Consider the following 16,552-nt stretch of genomic DNA (forward strand, 5'->3'; position numbering starts at 1 on the left):
GTTCAACATCTCAGAGTCACTTATCATTTCGGCAGATGTTACTTTTGTAGAGCTAACTGTATAAGTTTTTTCGATATTTCAACGTTAAAATTCGATGGTAATGGTAGCGAGACAGATATGCTAGGCATGAGTTCAAGTGGAACTACGGGGACACACTCAGTTGCAGCCTCAGTTAGAGATTCAACCACAGCGCTTGATAAATCAGTTTCTGTTGCGATTGTCGGTGTAGAAATATTTTGTGACAAGTTGAGTGAATCTTTTGATTGGCTCCGAGTTTCTGAAGAAAAGCGTCTTGCAATTGCTAATGACCTTAAGTCAATATTCGGTGGTAAGGGCAGAGATACTGATAGACTTTGTTTTTTCTTCGGGATCTGTCCTTCTGATAGATTGCGTGAGCGCTTCGACGATACTTTAACATCCTCTAAGATGCTTTGAGCCTCAGCTTTACGATCTTTTGACGAACGATCTTGTGACGATCTACGATCCGAGATAGATATCGATGATCTTCGTCTGTCTGTCTGTGGGCTGTCAAAGTTTGAGGCACGCTACGTGTAAATTTTAGTGCCCTCGTCCAATCCATCGTCGTACATATCGTCATTTGTGGGCGAACATTTGTCGAGGCACGATTTTGACTAGCGGCGGTTTCATAGCATCTTTAAAATGAGCTTTTGGATGCATTTCTTTCACTTTTCCTCGCCAGTCGAATTTTTTTGGCGTGAGTCGACGACTCGTGGATTTTGACGTTTGACTAGCAAGTTTCAATCGACGTTGAGTATCATTTGATGAATGTACTGTATCACCTGACGGTCCTCCAGCATCTGAGGGACGCTTTGAATCATATGATTCGGAGCGTGCCCTTTTCGAAGCTGAATGTATCGTATTTTTATCTGAAGCTACAGCTGTTGACGGTATAGATTTCTTGTTCAACATCCCAGAGTCACTTATCATTTCGGCAGATGTTACTTTTGTAGAGCGAACTGTATCAGTTTTTTCGATATTTCAACGTTAAAATTCGATGGTAATGGTAGCGAGACAGATATGCTAGGCATGAGTTCAAGTGGAACTACGGGGACACACTCAGTTGCAGCCTCAGTTAGAGATTCAACCACAGCGCTTGATAAATGAGTTTCTGTTGCGATTGTCGGTGTAGAAATATTTTGTGACAAGTTGAGTGAATCTTTTGATTGGCTCCGAGTTTCTAAAGAAAAGCGTCTTGCAATTGCTAATGATCTTTTTTTTCCGACGTTAAAAATCAATAAATGACCCCTCCCGCTGTGGATTAGCAGCGGTGAGGGAGTGTCAGACTCTTACTGTTAAAAAACCGTCTTGTTCCGTCATAGGCCTTTTATGTACCAGGGCTGCGGTATCTCTTTCGAACAACCCGCAGCATTGCTAATGACCTTAAGTCAATATTCGGTGGTAAGGGCAGAAATACTGATAGACTTTGTTTTTTCTTCGGGATCTGTCCTTCTGATAGATTGCGTGAGCGCTTCGACGATACTTTAACACCCTCTAAGATGCTTTGAGCCTCAGCTTTACGATCTTTTGACGAACGATCTTGTGATGATCTACGATCCGAGATAGATTTCGATGATCTTCGTCTGTCAGTCTGTGGGCTGTCAAAGTTTGAGGCACGCTACGTGTAAATTTTAGTGCCCTCGTCCAACCCATCGTCGTACATATCGTCGTACATATCGTCATTTGTGGGCGAACATTTGTCGAGGCACGATTTTTTCGTAGTCCGAAGTGGCAGCGGCGGTTTCATAGCATCTTTAAAATGAGCTTTTTAATGCATTTCTTTCACTTTTCCTCGCCAGTCGAATTTTTTTGGCGTGAGTCGACGACTCGTGGATTTTGACGTTTGACTAGCAAGTTTCAATCGACGTTGAGTATCATTTGATGAATGTACTGTATCACCTGACGGTCCTCCAGCATCTGAGGGACGCTTTGAATCATATGATTCGGAGCGTGCCCTTTTCGAAGCTGAATGTATCGTATTTTTATCTGAAGCTACAGCTGTTGACGGTATAGATTTCTTGTTCAACATCCCAGAGTCACTTATCATTTCGCCAGATGTTACTTTTATAGAGCGAACTGTATCAGTTTTTTCGATATTTCAACGTTAAAATTCGATGGTAATGGTAGCGAGACAGATATGCTAGGCATGAGTTCAAGTGGAACTACGGGGACACACTCAGTTGCAGCCTCAGTTAGAGATTCAACCACAGCGCTTGATAAATCAGTTTCTGTTGCGATTGTCGGTGTAGAAATATTTTGTGACAAGTTGAGTGAATCTTTTGATTGGCTCCGAGTTTCTGAAGAAAAGCGTCTTGCAATTGCTAATGACCTTAAGTCAATATTCGGTGGTAAGGGCAGAGATACTGATAGACTTTGTTTTTTCTTCGGGATCTGTCCTTCTGATAGATTGCGTGAGCGCTTCGACGATACTTTAACATCCTCTAAGATGCTTTGAGCCTCAGCTTTACGATCTTTTGACGAACGATCTTGTGACGATCTACTATCCGAGATAGATATCGATGATCTTCGTCTGTCTGTCTGTGGGCTGTCAAAGTTCGAGGCACGCTACGTGTAAATTTTAGTGCCCTCGTCCAATCCATCGTCGTACATATCGTCATTTGTGGGCGAACATTTGTCGAGGCACGATTTTTTCGTAGTCCGAAGAGGCAGCGGCGGTTTCATAGCATTTTTGGAGATGAATTATACACGAGGAATTTATGTCGACTTTTTTATTTCAACGGGCGGCGCCCTATTTATATGTGTACGCCTGCGACAACGAAAATCAGCTTTTGAAAATTTAAAATTTTGAATTTGACATTTGAACTTCATTCTATTTTTCTTCATGACTATTGAAGGTTGCGAGTCGAAAAGGTTGTATGCGTTTCATGTCGCTACAGCATCTTTAAAATGAGCTTTTGGATGCATTTCTTTCACTTTTCCTCGCCAGTTGAATTTTTGACGACTCGTGGATTTTGACGTTTGACTAGCAAGTTTCAATCGACGTTGGGTATCATTTGATGAATGTACCGTATCACATGACGGTCCTCCAGCATCTGACGGACGCTTTGAATCGTATGATTCGGAGCGTGCCCTTTTCGAAGCTGAATGTGTCGTATTTTTATCTGAAGCTACAGCTGTTGACAGTATAGATTTCTTGTTCAACATCTCAGAGTCACTTATCATTTCGGCAGATGTTACTTTCGTAGAGCGAACTGTATCAGTTTTTTCGAAATTTCAACGTTAAAATTCGATGGTAATGGTAGCGAGACAGATATGCTATGCATGAGTTCAAGTGGAACTACGGGGACACACTCAGTTGCAGCCTCAGTTAGAGATTCAACCACAGCGTTTGATAAATCAGTTTCTGTTGCGATTGTCGGTGTAGATATATTTTGTGACAAGTTGAGTGAATCTTTTGATTGGCTCCGAGTTTCTGAAGAAAAGCGTCTTGCAATTGCTAATGACCTTAAGTCAATATTCGGTGGTAAGGGCACAGATACTGATAGACTTTGTTTTTTCTTCGGGATTTGGCCTTCTGATAGATTGCGTGAGCGCTTCGACGATACTTTAACATCCTCTAAGATACTTTGAGCCTCAGCTTTACGATCTTTTGACGAACGATCTTGTGACGATCTACGATCCGAGATAGATATCGATGATCTTCGTCTGTCTGTCTGTGGGCTGTCAAAGTTTGAAGCACGCTACGTGTAAATTTTAGTGCCCTCGTCCAATCCATCGTCGTACATATCGTCATTTGTGGGCGAACATTTGTCGAGGCACGAATTTTTCGTAGTCCGAAGTGGCAGCGGCGGTTTCATAGCATCTTTAAAATGAGCTTTTGGATGCATTTCTTTCACTTTTCCTCGCCAGTTGAATTTTTTTGGCGTGAGTCAACGACTCGTGGATTTTGACGTTTGACTAGCAAGTTTCAATGACGTTGGGTATCATTTGATGAATGTACTGTATCACCAGACGGTCCTCCAGCATCTGTGGGACGCTTTGAATCATATGATTCGGAGCGTGCCCTTTTCGAAGCTGAATGTGTCGTATTTTTATCTGAAGCTACAGCTGTTGACAGTATAGATTTCTTGTTCAACATCTCAGAGTCACTTATCATTTCGGCAGATGTTACTTTTGTAGAGTGAACTGTATCAGTTTTTTCGATATTTCAACGTTAAAATTTGATGGTAATGGTAGCGAGACATGCTAGGCATGAGTTCAAGTGGAACTACGGGGACACACTCAGTTGCAGCCTCAGTTAGAGATTCAACCACAGCGCTTGATAAATCAGTTTCTTTTGCGATTGTTGTTTGTTTGTCGATGTTGAGTCGTTGAGTTCCCTCGACCTTCTTTCGTCTCCATCATCAGGTCAGCTCCAAACCTTCACTGCTGCAAAGGTCTGTTCAATACAAATAATATAAGCCCAAACACGAGGTAGTTTACATATTCAGTTGTTGAGTTCCCTCGACCTTTTTTCGTCTCCATCATCAGGTCAGCTCCAAACCTTCACTGTTGCATAGTTTTACTAGACATAACCTCATAGTCAAGTTTTTATCCTGCGCATGCCTACAACTTTTAAAAGTTTCCCTGGATTTCTCAGGGTTTCCATAATCATCAGATCCTGGCCTGATGATTATGGGACCACCTGTATGGTATACCCTATCAAACAAAAAAAATATTTAATAAAATAGTCCTATGAACGATGTTTTCATAACAGCGCCTGAACAATTTTTAAAACATTTTTTTCGTATGAAGTTGTGAAAAAATAAATTAGAGAGTTGCCATATTTTTTTTTTTACATTTTTATCTTTTTTTTGAGATACGTCACATTGTTATAGGACGTGGGGCAATTTTGTACGGATTGTGATCCGTCTTCTTTGATTATTACGTAAGGCTGCCTTTTAAGTTCTGTCGTTTGGTAACCTTCCGCGATTATTAAAAGAAAATATATATGCTATTTGAATCTTTTTGAATTTAGAATTCGAAAACAAAATAATGTTTTTAAATAGGTCGAATAGTTTTATTGTTTCGTCCATTCAAAGGTGACAGGTCGGTTGCAAAAATGGAAATGTGTAAGGAAAATTTCAGTGCGATAATTTTCTACTACTTTAAAAGGGGATTTTCGCGACTTCAATGCTAGAAAGAGATTAGTTCTGTATTTAGTTATGTAGCACCATTCCTTGGGACCGCAGCACGCTGATATTTAGAATTTCAACCTGGGCACTCTAGCTTCAGTGTCAAGCCACGTGAAGGTCGTCCAAAAACCGCCATGATGCAAGTTTATATCGAGGCTGTGCGGCAGCTAATCCTCGCAGACGAACATGTAGCATATGGTGAAATAGAGGCATCCGTGGGCATTTCAGGGACCACAGTCATAAATATCCTACATAAAGAACTTGGCGTAAGATAGATGATCTCTCCTTGGATACCACATTTTCTTAGCGACGACCAAGAAACAGCCCGAGCAAGTTGGTGACGTTAAACTCTGCAACGATACGACTGAGGAGAGTCAAAGCAGGTCTATGATATAGTTAGTGGCAACGAGTCCTGGATATATGCTTACGATCCGGATTCTAAGCAGCAGTCAGCTGTCTAGGTCTTCCAAAACGAGCCAGAACCGACCAAAGCCGTACGCTCGCAAAGCACTTAAAAAAAAATGGTTGCCCCGTTTTTGGCCAAAGGGTGATCGTGTCGCCACTATTGTACTAAAATATCGCGAGACGGTTACCGCTGACTCGTCTACCACTGTTTGATTACCAAAAGTCATCACCGAATTTAGAAAAAAATATCCAAGACGTGGAATGATACTGCACCATGACAGTGCAAGTTCGCACACCGCCCGCCAAACACTGATGTTTTTGAGTTAACAAAATGTTGAAATATTGGATCATCCACCTTACAGCTCTAACTTAAGCACTAATGATTTTATTACATTAATCAAAATTAAGAAAATTCTTCATGGGCTACCTTTCAGCACACCTGAAGAAGCTGTTGACGTATACAAATCGGCCGTTTTGACTACCCCCACTTTGGAATGGAATAAATATTTAAAAACTGGTTTGAATGCATGCAAAAGTACATTAAAATTCGCTAAGTATTCTTAAAAAAATAATAAACGGTAATAACACATTGGAATATCTATACTTATTTCAAACGACACAACTTAAAAGGCAGCCCTCGTATATTGTTTTTTTTTTAGTTGGGTTATAACGCTTAATTCTAAGAATGGGGGACATTTTGGGAAAGCGGCATTTTGGGAAAGGGACATTATGGGAAATGGACATTTTGGGAAAGGGTCATTTTGGGAAATGGACATTTTGGGAAAGGGACATCATGGGAAGTTGACATTTTGGTACCAGGGGACATTTTAGGACGTTGTCATTCTGAGCCTTAACGAACCAACGCTGAAGTCAACTTTAAATAACAAAGAAAATATCGATTTTTAATTTTAAGATCATGACATCTTCAACGTCCGTCATCCTTCTGCCCGTCATAACTTCTTCTTCTATACCAGCCCGGTGAGTCCAAGTTAGTAGCAAGGAGGATTCATATCTAACAATATACCAATATCACAATGCACGTATTCGGTTTTGCTCTTGCTCACCTTTAAACCTACCGTATCCATTCTTAGCCGCCATGGCTCCAATCTGCTCTGGACCTCTGGCTCACTCTCCCCCACCAGAACAATGACATCGGCGAAAAGCATACACCAGGTAGCCTTCTCCTGTATGTCTGCCATTAGCTCGTCCATTACCAGCAGGAAGAGATACTGACTTAGCGCCCCTAATGTAAGCCACCATCTACACTGAAACTGGCAGTAGTGCCCGCTGCGGAGCGGACTTGTGTACTGCATCTGCCGTACATCGCTCGAATCAACTGCACAATTGGAATACATTTCTCCTCAAGGGCCCACCACAAATCCTCACAAGGCACCCGGTCTCGAGGTCAACGAAAACCATATGCAAGTTTTTGTGGGTAATTCTGAACTTCGCAAAGCTGGCGAATACAAAAATGGCGTGCGTTGTCCCCCGACCCGGCATAAAAACGAATTGATTTTGGGAGATATCACTCTCTTTTCTCAGCTTCCTTTCAATAACTAGATAATAGAATGGAATTTATACATTGATAAAAAATATAAAATTGGTCTCAACTGGGACTAGGTTAAAAATAAATTTATACTAAGGATCGCCAAGCGATTTGAAATCAGATTTCAATATTAAAAACATTTTAATCTTATGGTCAGTTCCCAGTTTCCTCGATGGCAATAAAATCTAGCCATTTCATTTCCCCCGCTTACTAGATCAATATCAAGAGTGAACCTTTTTTAACCATGTCAAGGAAGTTGACAGCAATCGATGCTGGCATCGTTTATTGAAATCGGATTTCAACGTATTATAGGCATACTATAACAACATATATACATATATATTAACGCTCAATCCTTCTCCATGTGAGAGGAGGCCATATATCGCATTATAAATGATGGACAAAGTCCTTGCCAAGCAAGATTTTCATCCCCATTCGTCGTCAATCTTTCTAGGGTTTACGCTAGGTACGTCCATTATACTTAATAAATAGTTGGAGAAAGTAGCTTCTGGAACTATTTGCTATATTTTTATTTGTCCGTTGCAATAGCCTAGGATCGATTTATCATTGAGTTTTCGGAAAAATGTGTTCTTTACGTACGCGTACGAGTCTTTCTAATGTGGTGCACGTACCGAAATGAAGGAATCTATGTATAGGTTAATAGACGGAAAAAGTTTTACCGCCTAAACTTCCTTAATTCTCTATTATACGCGCCTGTAAAACCCCTCATACCGTTTCATATACTATGAATACAAGTTTTGCTCACCTTCAAGTTTGTGAACGTTAACACATGTATTTGCAAGTGACTTGCTACTACATAATGTACATTAATGGGACTTGAGGGAACATGATTAGATTGTCATTGAGTGGAAAAAGTGCCGTAAGTGCCTTGACACAGTCTAGCCAGGCATACAACCTTATACGCCTCTTGGTGTACACATGATGCCAAAAGACAATGTGATTTGCATCTTTTTACTTCACATGCTATCTTTTTATAGATAATTAGGGTTCATAAAAGTCCTAGTAATATCGTCATGAAATGATCGGTTTAGGTTTTTTTTTTAAATGCCTACCAGATAAGTAGCCCTCAGCCACATTTCAGAAATGGCAGGCCATTTCATGAAGTGAAAAAATCTACGATGTCGCTACGACACGTCTATGCTGCTCTACATTTTTGTTCGTTTGCACTGTACAGGCTCCGTTGAAAAAATCTTTCATTCTTTAATTTAAGAAAGCTGCGGTTACGGCAAGAAGTTAACCGGAGACGCATGTAAAACCTTGGAAAAACAGTATACCAATATTAAGGTCTTTTTTTTTAACGACGTCAAAAATCTTCAAATGACCCCGCTGTGGGTTAGCAGCGTTGAGGGAGTGTCAGACTCTTACTGACTAAAAACCGTCGTGTTCCGTCATTGGCCTTTTATGTACCAGGGCCGCGGTATCTCTTTCGAACAACCCGCAGCCCCGGCAGGCCTTGGCCCTGCTGGGGTTGCTGACATCTCGTTGAGGAGCGCGTGGAACAACGCGCGCCGTCGACACGGGTCTGTCGTCTAAGCAGACAGAGGGACGATGAGCCACCCGAACTCCGCCTCCTCCTTCTCGAGCATGACCGCTTCGCAGAAGGAGGCGACATCATCCCATTCCCCCTCCCCCCGGACCATGGCCTGAACCAGAGCCGGACGCGAGAGGTCGCCGCCGCCTAGAACCTCGACGAGGACCCAGCGGTGCCCTTCCCACGCAGGCCGCTCCTGGACTGTGTGGTCCACCGTGTCCTCGGGGCTGTCCGCACAGTGGTGACACCCGGGCGCCTCCTCACGACCGATTCGATGCAGGTACCTCCCGAAACAACCGTGTCCGGTGAGGACCTGCGTCATGCGGTACGTGAGGGCGCCGTGACTCCTCCCGAGCCACTCCTCAAAGAGGGGACTTAAGGTCTGTGTCTGTGTTCGTCGTTTCAAAATAATGTGCCGTCCCTAAAATAATGGGCCCCTGTCAATTCTTTGTCCATCTGACTGCATCTTTTTTCGTAGTAAAGCATAGCATAGTATAAATCAAGATGAAATGGATAACATATATTGAGGTGTGTGTTTCCTCGCAGTGGTGACATTTTAATACGTACGAAGTATTGAAATGAAAACATATTTCCATTTATATCGCATTTGACATACATTTAAAAAGGCAATCGAACTTTCCGCTTGACTGAGAGCTATACAGCGTGGTACAAAAGTTACCGTAGAGCTAAAAGGGGGTGAAATGGCCACTTACAAAGAGTCAATCAATCATTTTTTTTAAATCATAATATCACTCATTGACTTATCGCAAAAATATATTATTTTTTTTATAGATATGCATGCAAGCCCTTCCTCAAGAATATCATGGAGTAAGTAAAATACGCCTACTCTTTATTCTTATTTAATTTGAACTGACCGCCATGAGGTAAAAGATTTGTATATAACAGTAGTAGTTTAGAAGTAACAAGTAAGTTTACTTTCCAAAAAAATAGTAACTTAGAAATGATAAAAAATATGTTTAGAAGCCAGTTTAGTGTTACTAAAATGAGATATATGTGTATAGATAGTAAAACTGCGAATGGGAAAAAGAATTGGGGGTACAATCATTTCTGTAGTTGAATTATATGACTTTTTGTACGGGTTAGCGATGTTTTCTACGATAATTTATTATTTTTGTAACACGTTGTATATGGGTATTTTTCCGTACTCGCTGACAGTCGTGTGAAGCACAGCCGGTACGAGTGCGCCAAGTGACGCCATTATGTCTTGACACTCACAACAATGAAACTCATTTGTTTGGCTCGCGCTTCACAAGCATTCTCGTGACTTTGCCATGTATTCATTGAAAGTTTTCGTTAGTAGTATGTTCGTGGTGCTTCAATATAATTACGTGCATGGGAGAGTTGTTGAGAATTGTATGCAATTATACACTTACTTTGCGTACCAACATAGTTGGCTCGGGAGATGACGATACACTTTGCGTTAATGAAAAAAATGAAAATGGATAGAAAAAAACATCGAGAACATACACGATTCTGTAGTTTTGTGATTGTTTTAAAGGGCATTTAAGAGGCATATTTATTATATTTACTCATATTTATTTTTTGAATCGCAATTGATTATATCGGGTGTGTCGTACTTAATCAAAATACGTTAATATACATATGTCGATAAGCACAAAAAAAGAAACGTAAAAATAATAAAAAATATATTTTTGCAAACAAAGTGAATATAATAAAAATGTGCGAGAATTAGAACACCATATGAGTCAGTCATAACAAACAACGGAAATTCCCCTTGAAAACTGACAGCTGTCAACTGGTCAAAACATTCGATACTCCTAACTTTATCTCTGCTTTACCCATGATTTTGTAAATTATGAAAACGAAAAAATTACTCCTGTGGCCAAACCACTGAATAGATTAGGTATTTTTTTTACAATTCGCCTTAGAATATCGTAAGTAAAGTATATGTGATAGGATTTAGTGTGATTAGGTACGACACACCCGATATAAGGAATATTGTGAGAATTTCAAAAATGTTGGAAGCTGGTGACCGGCAATGTATACTACAATACAATAAAAGCTCTCTGTGGACACGCTATCGCATCAGTGGCTACGGTAGCGGAAGACTCGCAGATAAATTTATTATAATACTCTTCTGCGTACTTCGTAATTGGCGTTATGTTCGATTACAAATTCTATGTATATGTACTGTGAAGGAACAGTACATCCAAAATACTGATTTAGATAACCGTGCCATTAGCGCCATGGTGTATGTTAGGCCCCTCAGGTGCAAAGGTGTGGTGCAACAATGTGATTTATTTTTTAATCTTTCGAGTTTATAACTGACCTTTAGTTTTATACCTAATTTTAAAAATTCTTTCGAGCGCGTTCTATTTCAAGTAATCATGAATCACGTAATCATGCAGGTGTTTTAATACTGATATCTCCAATCAATATTACGTATTTATGAAATCTGGAATTGCAGATACGAATGTTTAATAAATGGATTTCGATAATATTATCCGTAAGCTAAGTTTTCATAGTTAAGGTTCTAGCGCTGTTAATATTATTTCGGCAAAAAGCTTAAACTAAGATTTTTTTTAAATAACACCTACTTTCAAAAATACAGAAGAGTGACAAAATTTAATAAAAAAATTATATCAGAATGTCTGTCGCCTTTAGCTAATGAATATCTTTAAAACCATGAGGGTAGCAATTAGGTAGCAACTCTCTATATGTATTTCGAGAGAATCGGTGAGGAGTGACAGCGATCCTAACCATATCCTAACGTTAACGTTTCTTGGATGGACGGGAATTCTATACTGTTTCAACTTCTAATAACGTATTGTTTCTCATTTTTTTTGCTTTTAACGTCGGGTTTTATTTGTATATTTTTGCTTTTCCGTGTCGAAAATCAACAAAGTCACGGTTTTACGTTCTCATCAAAAGTAATAAAAAATATCAAACTCATGACTTTCTGTGAACAAAACTAACAAAATGTCTTCTGGACCATGAGATCACTAATGGTTCAGATGACATTTTGATTTTCGATGTTTTACCTGGACATGTTTTAATATCGATATTCAAATATTTATTTAACCTGAAAATCACTATCAAGCAAAAGTAAAAAGTACAACCACGGAAGAGGAAATGAAGAATACATTAATGAAATCTATTAATAGCTCAACCGTGATTGAAACTATTGGGATTCAGCAATATTTCAATTAAAAGTCGTTAGATTTCTTTATGAGATGTTTTATTTTAGAGCACAACTTTGACAAGACATTAAAAATTTTCCAGAAGACAGAATCGCGCTCGTTTACGGAGTCACTGTCAAACAAAGCGTTTACAAAAACACCTATTAACTATCTTATAAAATTATTATTCAATAGAAACTACAGTACAAATAATTGTCAGCGTCAACCAAATATTAGCTTTTTTGTTAATAAAATAAAAATCAATCAAAAAACTACTATGTATCCTAAAAAAATCTACATGAATTTGGATTGAACGATTTCCATCTGTTTTGTTGCAGAGTTCGCGTGGAGTACTACGTAAACGAGAATACTTTCAAAGAAAGACTGCAACTATATTTTATAAAAAATCAGCGATCGAGTAAGTATTTCAAGTACCTACTTGTGTATGTTTTTACCTTAAACTTATGTACGAGTATTAATCATTTTTGAACAAAAATAAAAAAATATAGATTGTAAAATTTATTTGTGCTGATTGCAAACCATATGATGTTAATATGATGGTTCAGTCGTTTGGTTTCTTTCGAAATTGCAGCAGAAAACTTTCTCAACATATGTTTTTGTTTTAGGTTTACGCATTAGAATAGCTAACTTATTTTTCAAACTGTTGACCTGCGTCTTGTATATATGCCGAGTTTGCGCTGATGGAGATCCCATTACCGCTTCCTGGTAAGTTCTCACAACAGTACAGTAATCCAGCAACGGTAGCGCTGATCGAAGCCCTTATTTTCGCATTGAATCAAGTAAATTGTGTATAAAAATCTGAGATAAAACTTCACTACGTTGCCATACACTCAGTGATGAAACTACATGCAAGTGTCAGAGGTGGTGCAGATCAGACCATATTTTGCTCATGAATCCTGCTTCACAGTGCCTCTTAGTAACTGACTCAAACTGTGTTGTATCGGGTGTGTCGTACCTAATCACATTAAATTAAATACTTACTTACTTTAATACACTGGTTAATATATGTCGATTAGCACAAAGAAAAATAAAATTCGAAAAAATAAAAATATGTTTTTTTTTTCAAACAAAGTAAATAGAATACAGATGTGCGGGAATTGGAACACCAAATAAGAGTTAGTCATAGCAATTCTCCCTTGAAAACTGACAGCTGTAAACTGGTCAAAATATTCTCCTAACTTTATCTCTGCTTTACACATGATGTTGTAAATTATGAAAACGTAAAACCGGCTAAGTGCGAGTTGGAATTGCGCACGAAGGGTTCCGTACTATTATTTATAAAACGTTCCATAATTATAATACAGTTATACATTCCATATTCTGTGAATATTTCAAGCATCCCGTTTTACCCTTTGGGTACGGAACTCTAAAAATGACTCCTGTGGTTAAACCACTGAATGGATTAGGTTATTTTTTTACAATTCGCCTTGGAATATCGTAAAGTACCTCTATATGTGATAGGATGTAATGTGGTTAGGTACGACACACCCGATATATTTTTTTAACCGAACTGATAAAAAAGAAACAAACGGGGTGAGCTAAATAAAACCGTTTAAATACAGACGTTTCGTACACACGTACACTGATACGGAAATAACGTCTTGACACTTTGAGCACCAAAGGACTCTACCACCAAAACATACTAACTAGATATTAAAAACTAATATTATTGTTTATTTTATTTTAGCTACGGCTGCAGGCCTGGAAATAAGACTGAATTCGAATATTCGGCTAACTTAACGGAAGAGGAATTTCAGGAGCACCCGATAATTAATTGGGACGGAATAATATGGGTCAATAGGCCTTTATACTTGTGGGTTGTGCAAGTCATATTAGCTATGATATCCTTTACCGAAGCTATACTACTTGCTTATTTAGGCTATAAGGTAAATTCAACAAGATATTATAAAATTACGTAGTTAATAAACTGTTACAGCTTTGTAAAACATGAAGAAAAATTATTGTCTATGTGAGTTCCTTGTTTTCATTTGAAGCATATGTAGGTAACCCATGTATATTATATACCCATATTTGGCATCCAACTGCAGATTCTAGTAGGATATCCTTATAAAGTAATTTTGATGGGTGCCTATAACACTGATAAAGGAAACTATAAATTTTGGGTACTTCTTTTTGTGCTTCAGCCTGCAGGGTGTCCCGGTTGACGGAATTAAAAGCATTTTTGATATCAACCATCAGGATGGCTCTCCTTTGCCAGAATTTGCCTTTGCTTTGGCAGCTTGGTAGCCTCCTTTGGAACCGTATCCTAATTGTAGGGGCTCAAATTTGGTCGAAAGTTCCTCACTGTAAAATTTGCAAGATTTTGGCTGCCATACGACGATATGTTGTTCCCACGGCAATGGGACGAATACCGCCATCATTGTTTTTTAATGCGCAAAGGTTTTGCTCCATATAGGACTTAGATGACGGCATCGTGTACAATGACGGAGAGCATCACATTAGTTAAAGTTGTAAGCTCCTTAAGAAGCTCCGCACCGGGGTCCCCGGCACCCGACCTCGTCAAATCTTTGAGATGTTGCGGAGTCAGGCCGTCGAGGCCACCGGCAGATCCGCTTCGGAAAGAATTTACAGCCTCAACCACTTGTCGACCTGTAACTGTGAGGATGTTTGTATCAGGAAGGGGAGGGTCGGGAAAGGAAATACCATCTACGGGGGCCAGGTGTTTGCTCTCCAGGGCTATGAGAGTATCCGGAGAGCATGGCGCCACAACATCGCTACTAAATAGAATCCTGGCTGCTCCTCTGATATCACCTTCACCTAGTTTTGTTTCGACAAGATTAGTTCTACTCCTTAAAGGGGTTAACCGCTGCGTCAGAAATTTAAGGTCAATATTTTGGGCAGAAATACTGCAGTTTTCCTTTATTTTTGAGGTCAAGCATTTTTGGTTAGCCGAATCTTTTTGTATGTGGAGTACTCTGTAGGGAAAGGTGAGTAATAGCTCCCAGGCACGTGGCTAAGTTCTCCGTGCTACGAGGCGCACGCAGCGTGCTAAAGATTGCGCTAAGGGTCTGTGGATTTTGCCAATGTGTATGTTCAGACCCCGCTTACCTTTGAAATAATGTGCTTGGGTACAGTGCGGACATCGTTCCAGGATATCTAGCGATGCAGAAAGGTTGGCTAGCAAAGTTGCTATTAGGTGTCTTTATTTCACGTCCATATAAGTTTCCGTTAATTTACGTTTAACACGCAATAACATTTAAAACCTCCATAGTTCAATGTACTTAACAGTTGAGTAGCTGATAGTAGGTAGGTATGTATGCGTATCTATTGTATCTATTGAAATATTCGTAAAACTAGGTCTGTTAAAAGTAGTAGAAATTGGGTTTTTGGTACAAAAAGCGGATGGACCAGCGTCTCATCGGGCAGATTTTCCATAGGCGGCAGTATGGTTATGCGTTTTTGTACCATGGGCATTTGTGTACCAAGAATCTCACTGCAGCTCGTGAGCCGACAATCCGATAATCTAGACGCGGCTCATTAATTTCATTGGCATGAGCGAAAAGATGGATGGATTGCCTGAAAGATGACATGAATAGGAAGGAAGTGAGTGACTCCGTCTGGTCAGTATGTCGAGTGACAGGGGAAAATGGAAGAAGATGACATATTGCGTCGACCCCAAATAAAATTGGGAACAGGGCAGGAGGAAGAAGAAGAAGAGCGAATTTAACGTCATCATGATGAGACGTGTTGCTAGCTGTTGGCGTGACTCCTGGTGGTATTAAGTCCAATGGCAAGGGTGGTATTTCTGGCTCTCCTTGTAGTCTTCTAGAGTTTAGTACTCTATTTGAGGTTGTTCATTGTGATTTTCGGGCGTTGAAGCACCGAATGAACCGGTTGGTATATTTCCATCAGCTGCTTGTGGGACTGCGACGTCGGGCAAATTAAACCCGACTTCTTCACCACCAACCGTAGTTGTATTGCCAATGCTTTCAAATAGTGGAATGCAAAGATCCTCGGGTAGTAAGTCCTGACATCTGGCGGAATCGGTCTTCCTTTCACCGTTGTCTAGCTAGTGTGAAGTCCCTTAAATAACAGTTCAATATCGTGGTCATTGAGTGTTGGAACATTGAGAAAAGCATTCGGCGATCAAGCCATGGATCGATGCCACGCAATGCCTCGTAAGTCCGCTCCATCTGGTCGACGTAATAACAAAACATCTTTATTTTTCTAATACAAGTAGCCTCCAAACCCAAAGTTCTGTGAGTACGTCTCCTGCATTGGGATTGAGCTTGAATGTGGATCGAGGTCATATAGTGGCTCGTCAGTGGGCGCAGTCTCATCGTGTTGCTGGCTCTTTGCTATTGGCTATCTAAGATGATCGGATGATGATGATGATCACTTATTATATAATTATTTTGAAGTAGAGAGTCAGATCACATTTTTTAATCGACAAAGAGCGTAATTATTATTCAATAAATTAAAACAAATTCTGAAATTGGGTTGGGAACAGGTCACTCAATTGGTCGTGAAAACCTTTAAGTACTCAAACGTTTGAACAGTAATAATTACACCACTTTTGATGTATCTTCGGATCGCTGTGGGCGGCGCTATTTCTTAGTTCTCGTTACGGAACATCGCGCTAGTCGCTGGGTTGAAACTATTTTTAGGCATGGTGACAGAGGAGAGGAGGCCTTGTGATCGGAATTTAGTTGTGAACTGCCATAAAACCTGAAATTAGTTTGATCAGAACAAT

At 39.8% G+C, this 16,552-nt stretch overlaps 1 protein-coding gene across 2 annotated transcripts in view; it reads left to right on the forward strand.

The window, feature by feature from the left end:
• LOC110374263 (potassium channel subfamily T member 2) overlaps positions 1–16,552 on the forward strand; it is a 61,490-nt gene that overhangs the window by 23,817 nt on the left and 21,121 nt on the right. For both annotated transcript variants that reach the window (XM_049835972.2, XM_049835976.2), the window contains exons 2-4: positions 12,156–12,235; positions 12,444–12,543; positions 13,526–13,724. In XM_049835972.2, coding sequence (XP_049691929.2) covers positions 12,156–12,235; positions 12,444–12,543; positions 13,526–13,724 — 379 coding nt within the window. The remainder of the gene's footprint in view (positions 1–12,155; positions 12,236–12,443; positions 12,544–13,525; positions 13,725–16,552) is intronic.

The sequence above is a fragment of the Helicoverpa armigera genome, chromosome 1 (assembly GCF_030705265.1).
Source record: "Helicoverpa armigera isolate CAAS_96S chromosome 1, ASM3070526v1, whole genome shotgun sequence".
NCBI lineage: Eukaryota > Metazoa > Arthropoda > Insecta > Lepidoptera > Noctuidae > Helicoverpa > Helicoverpa armigera.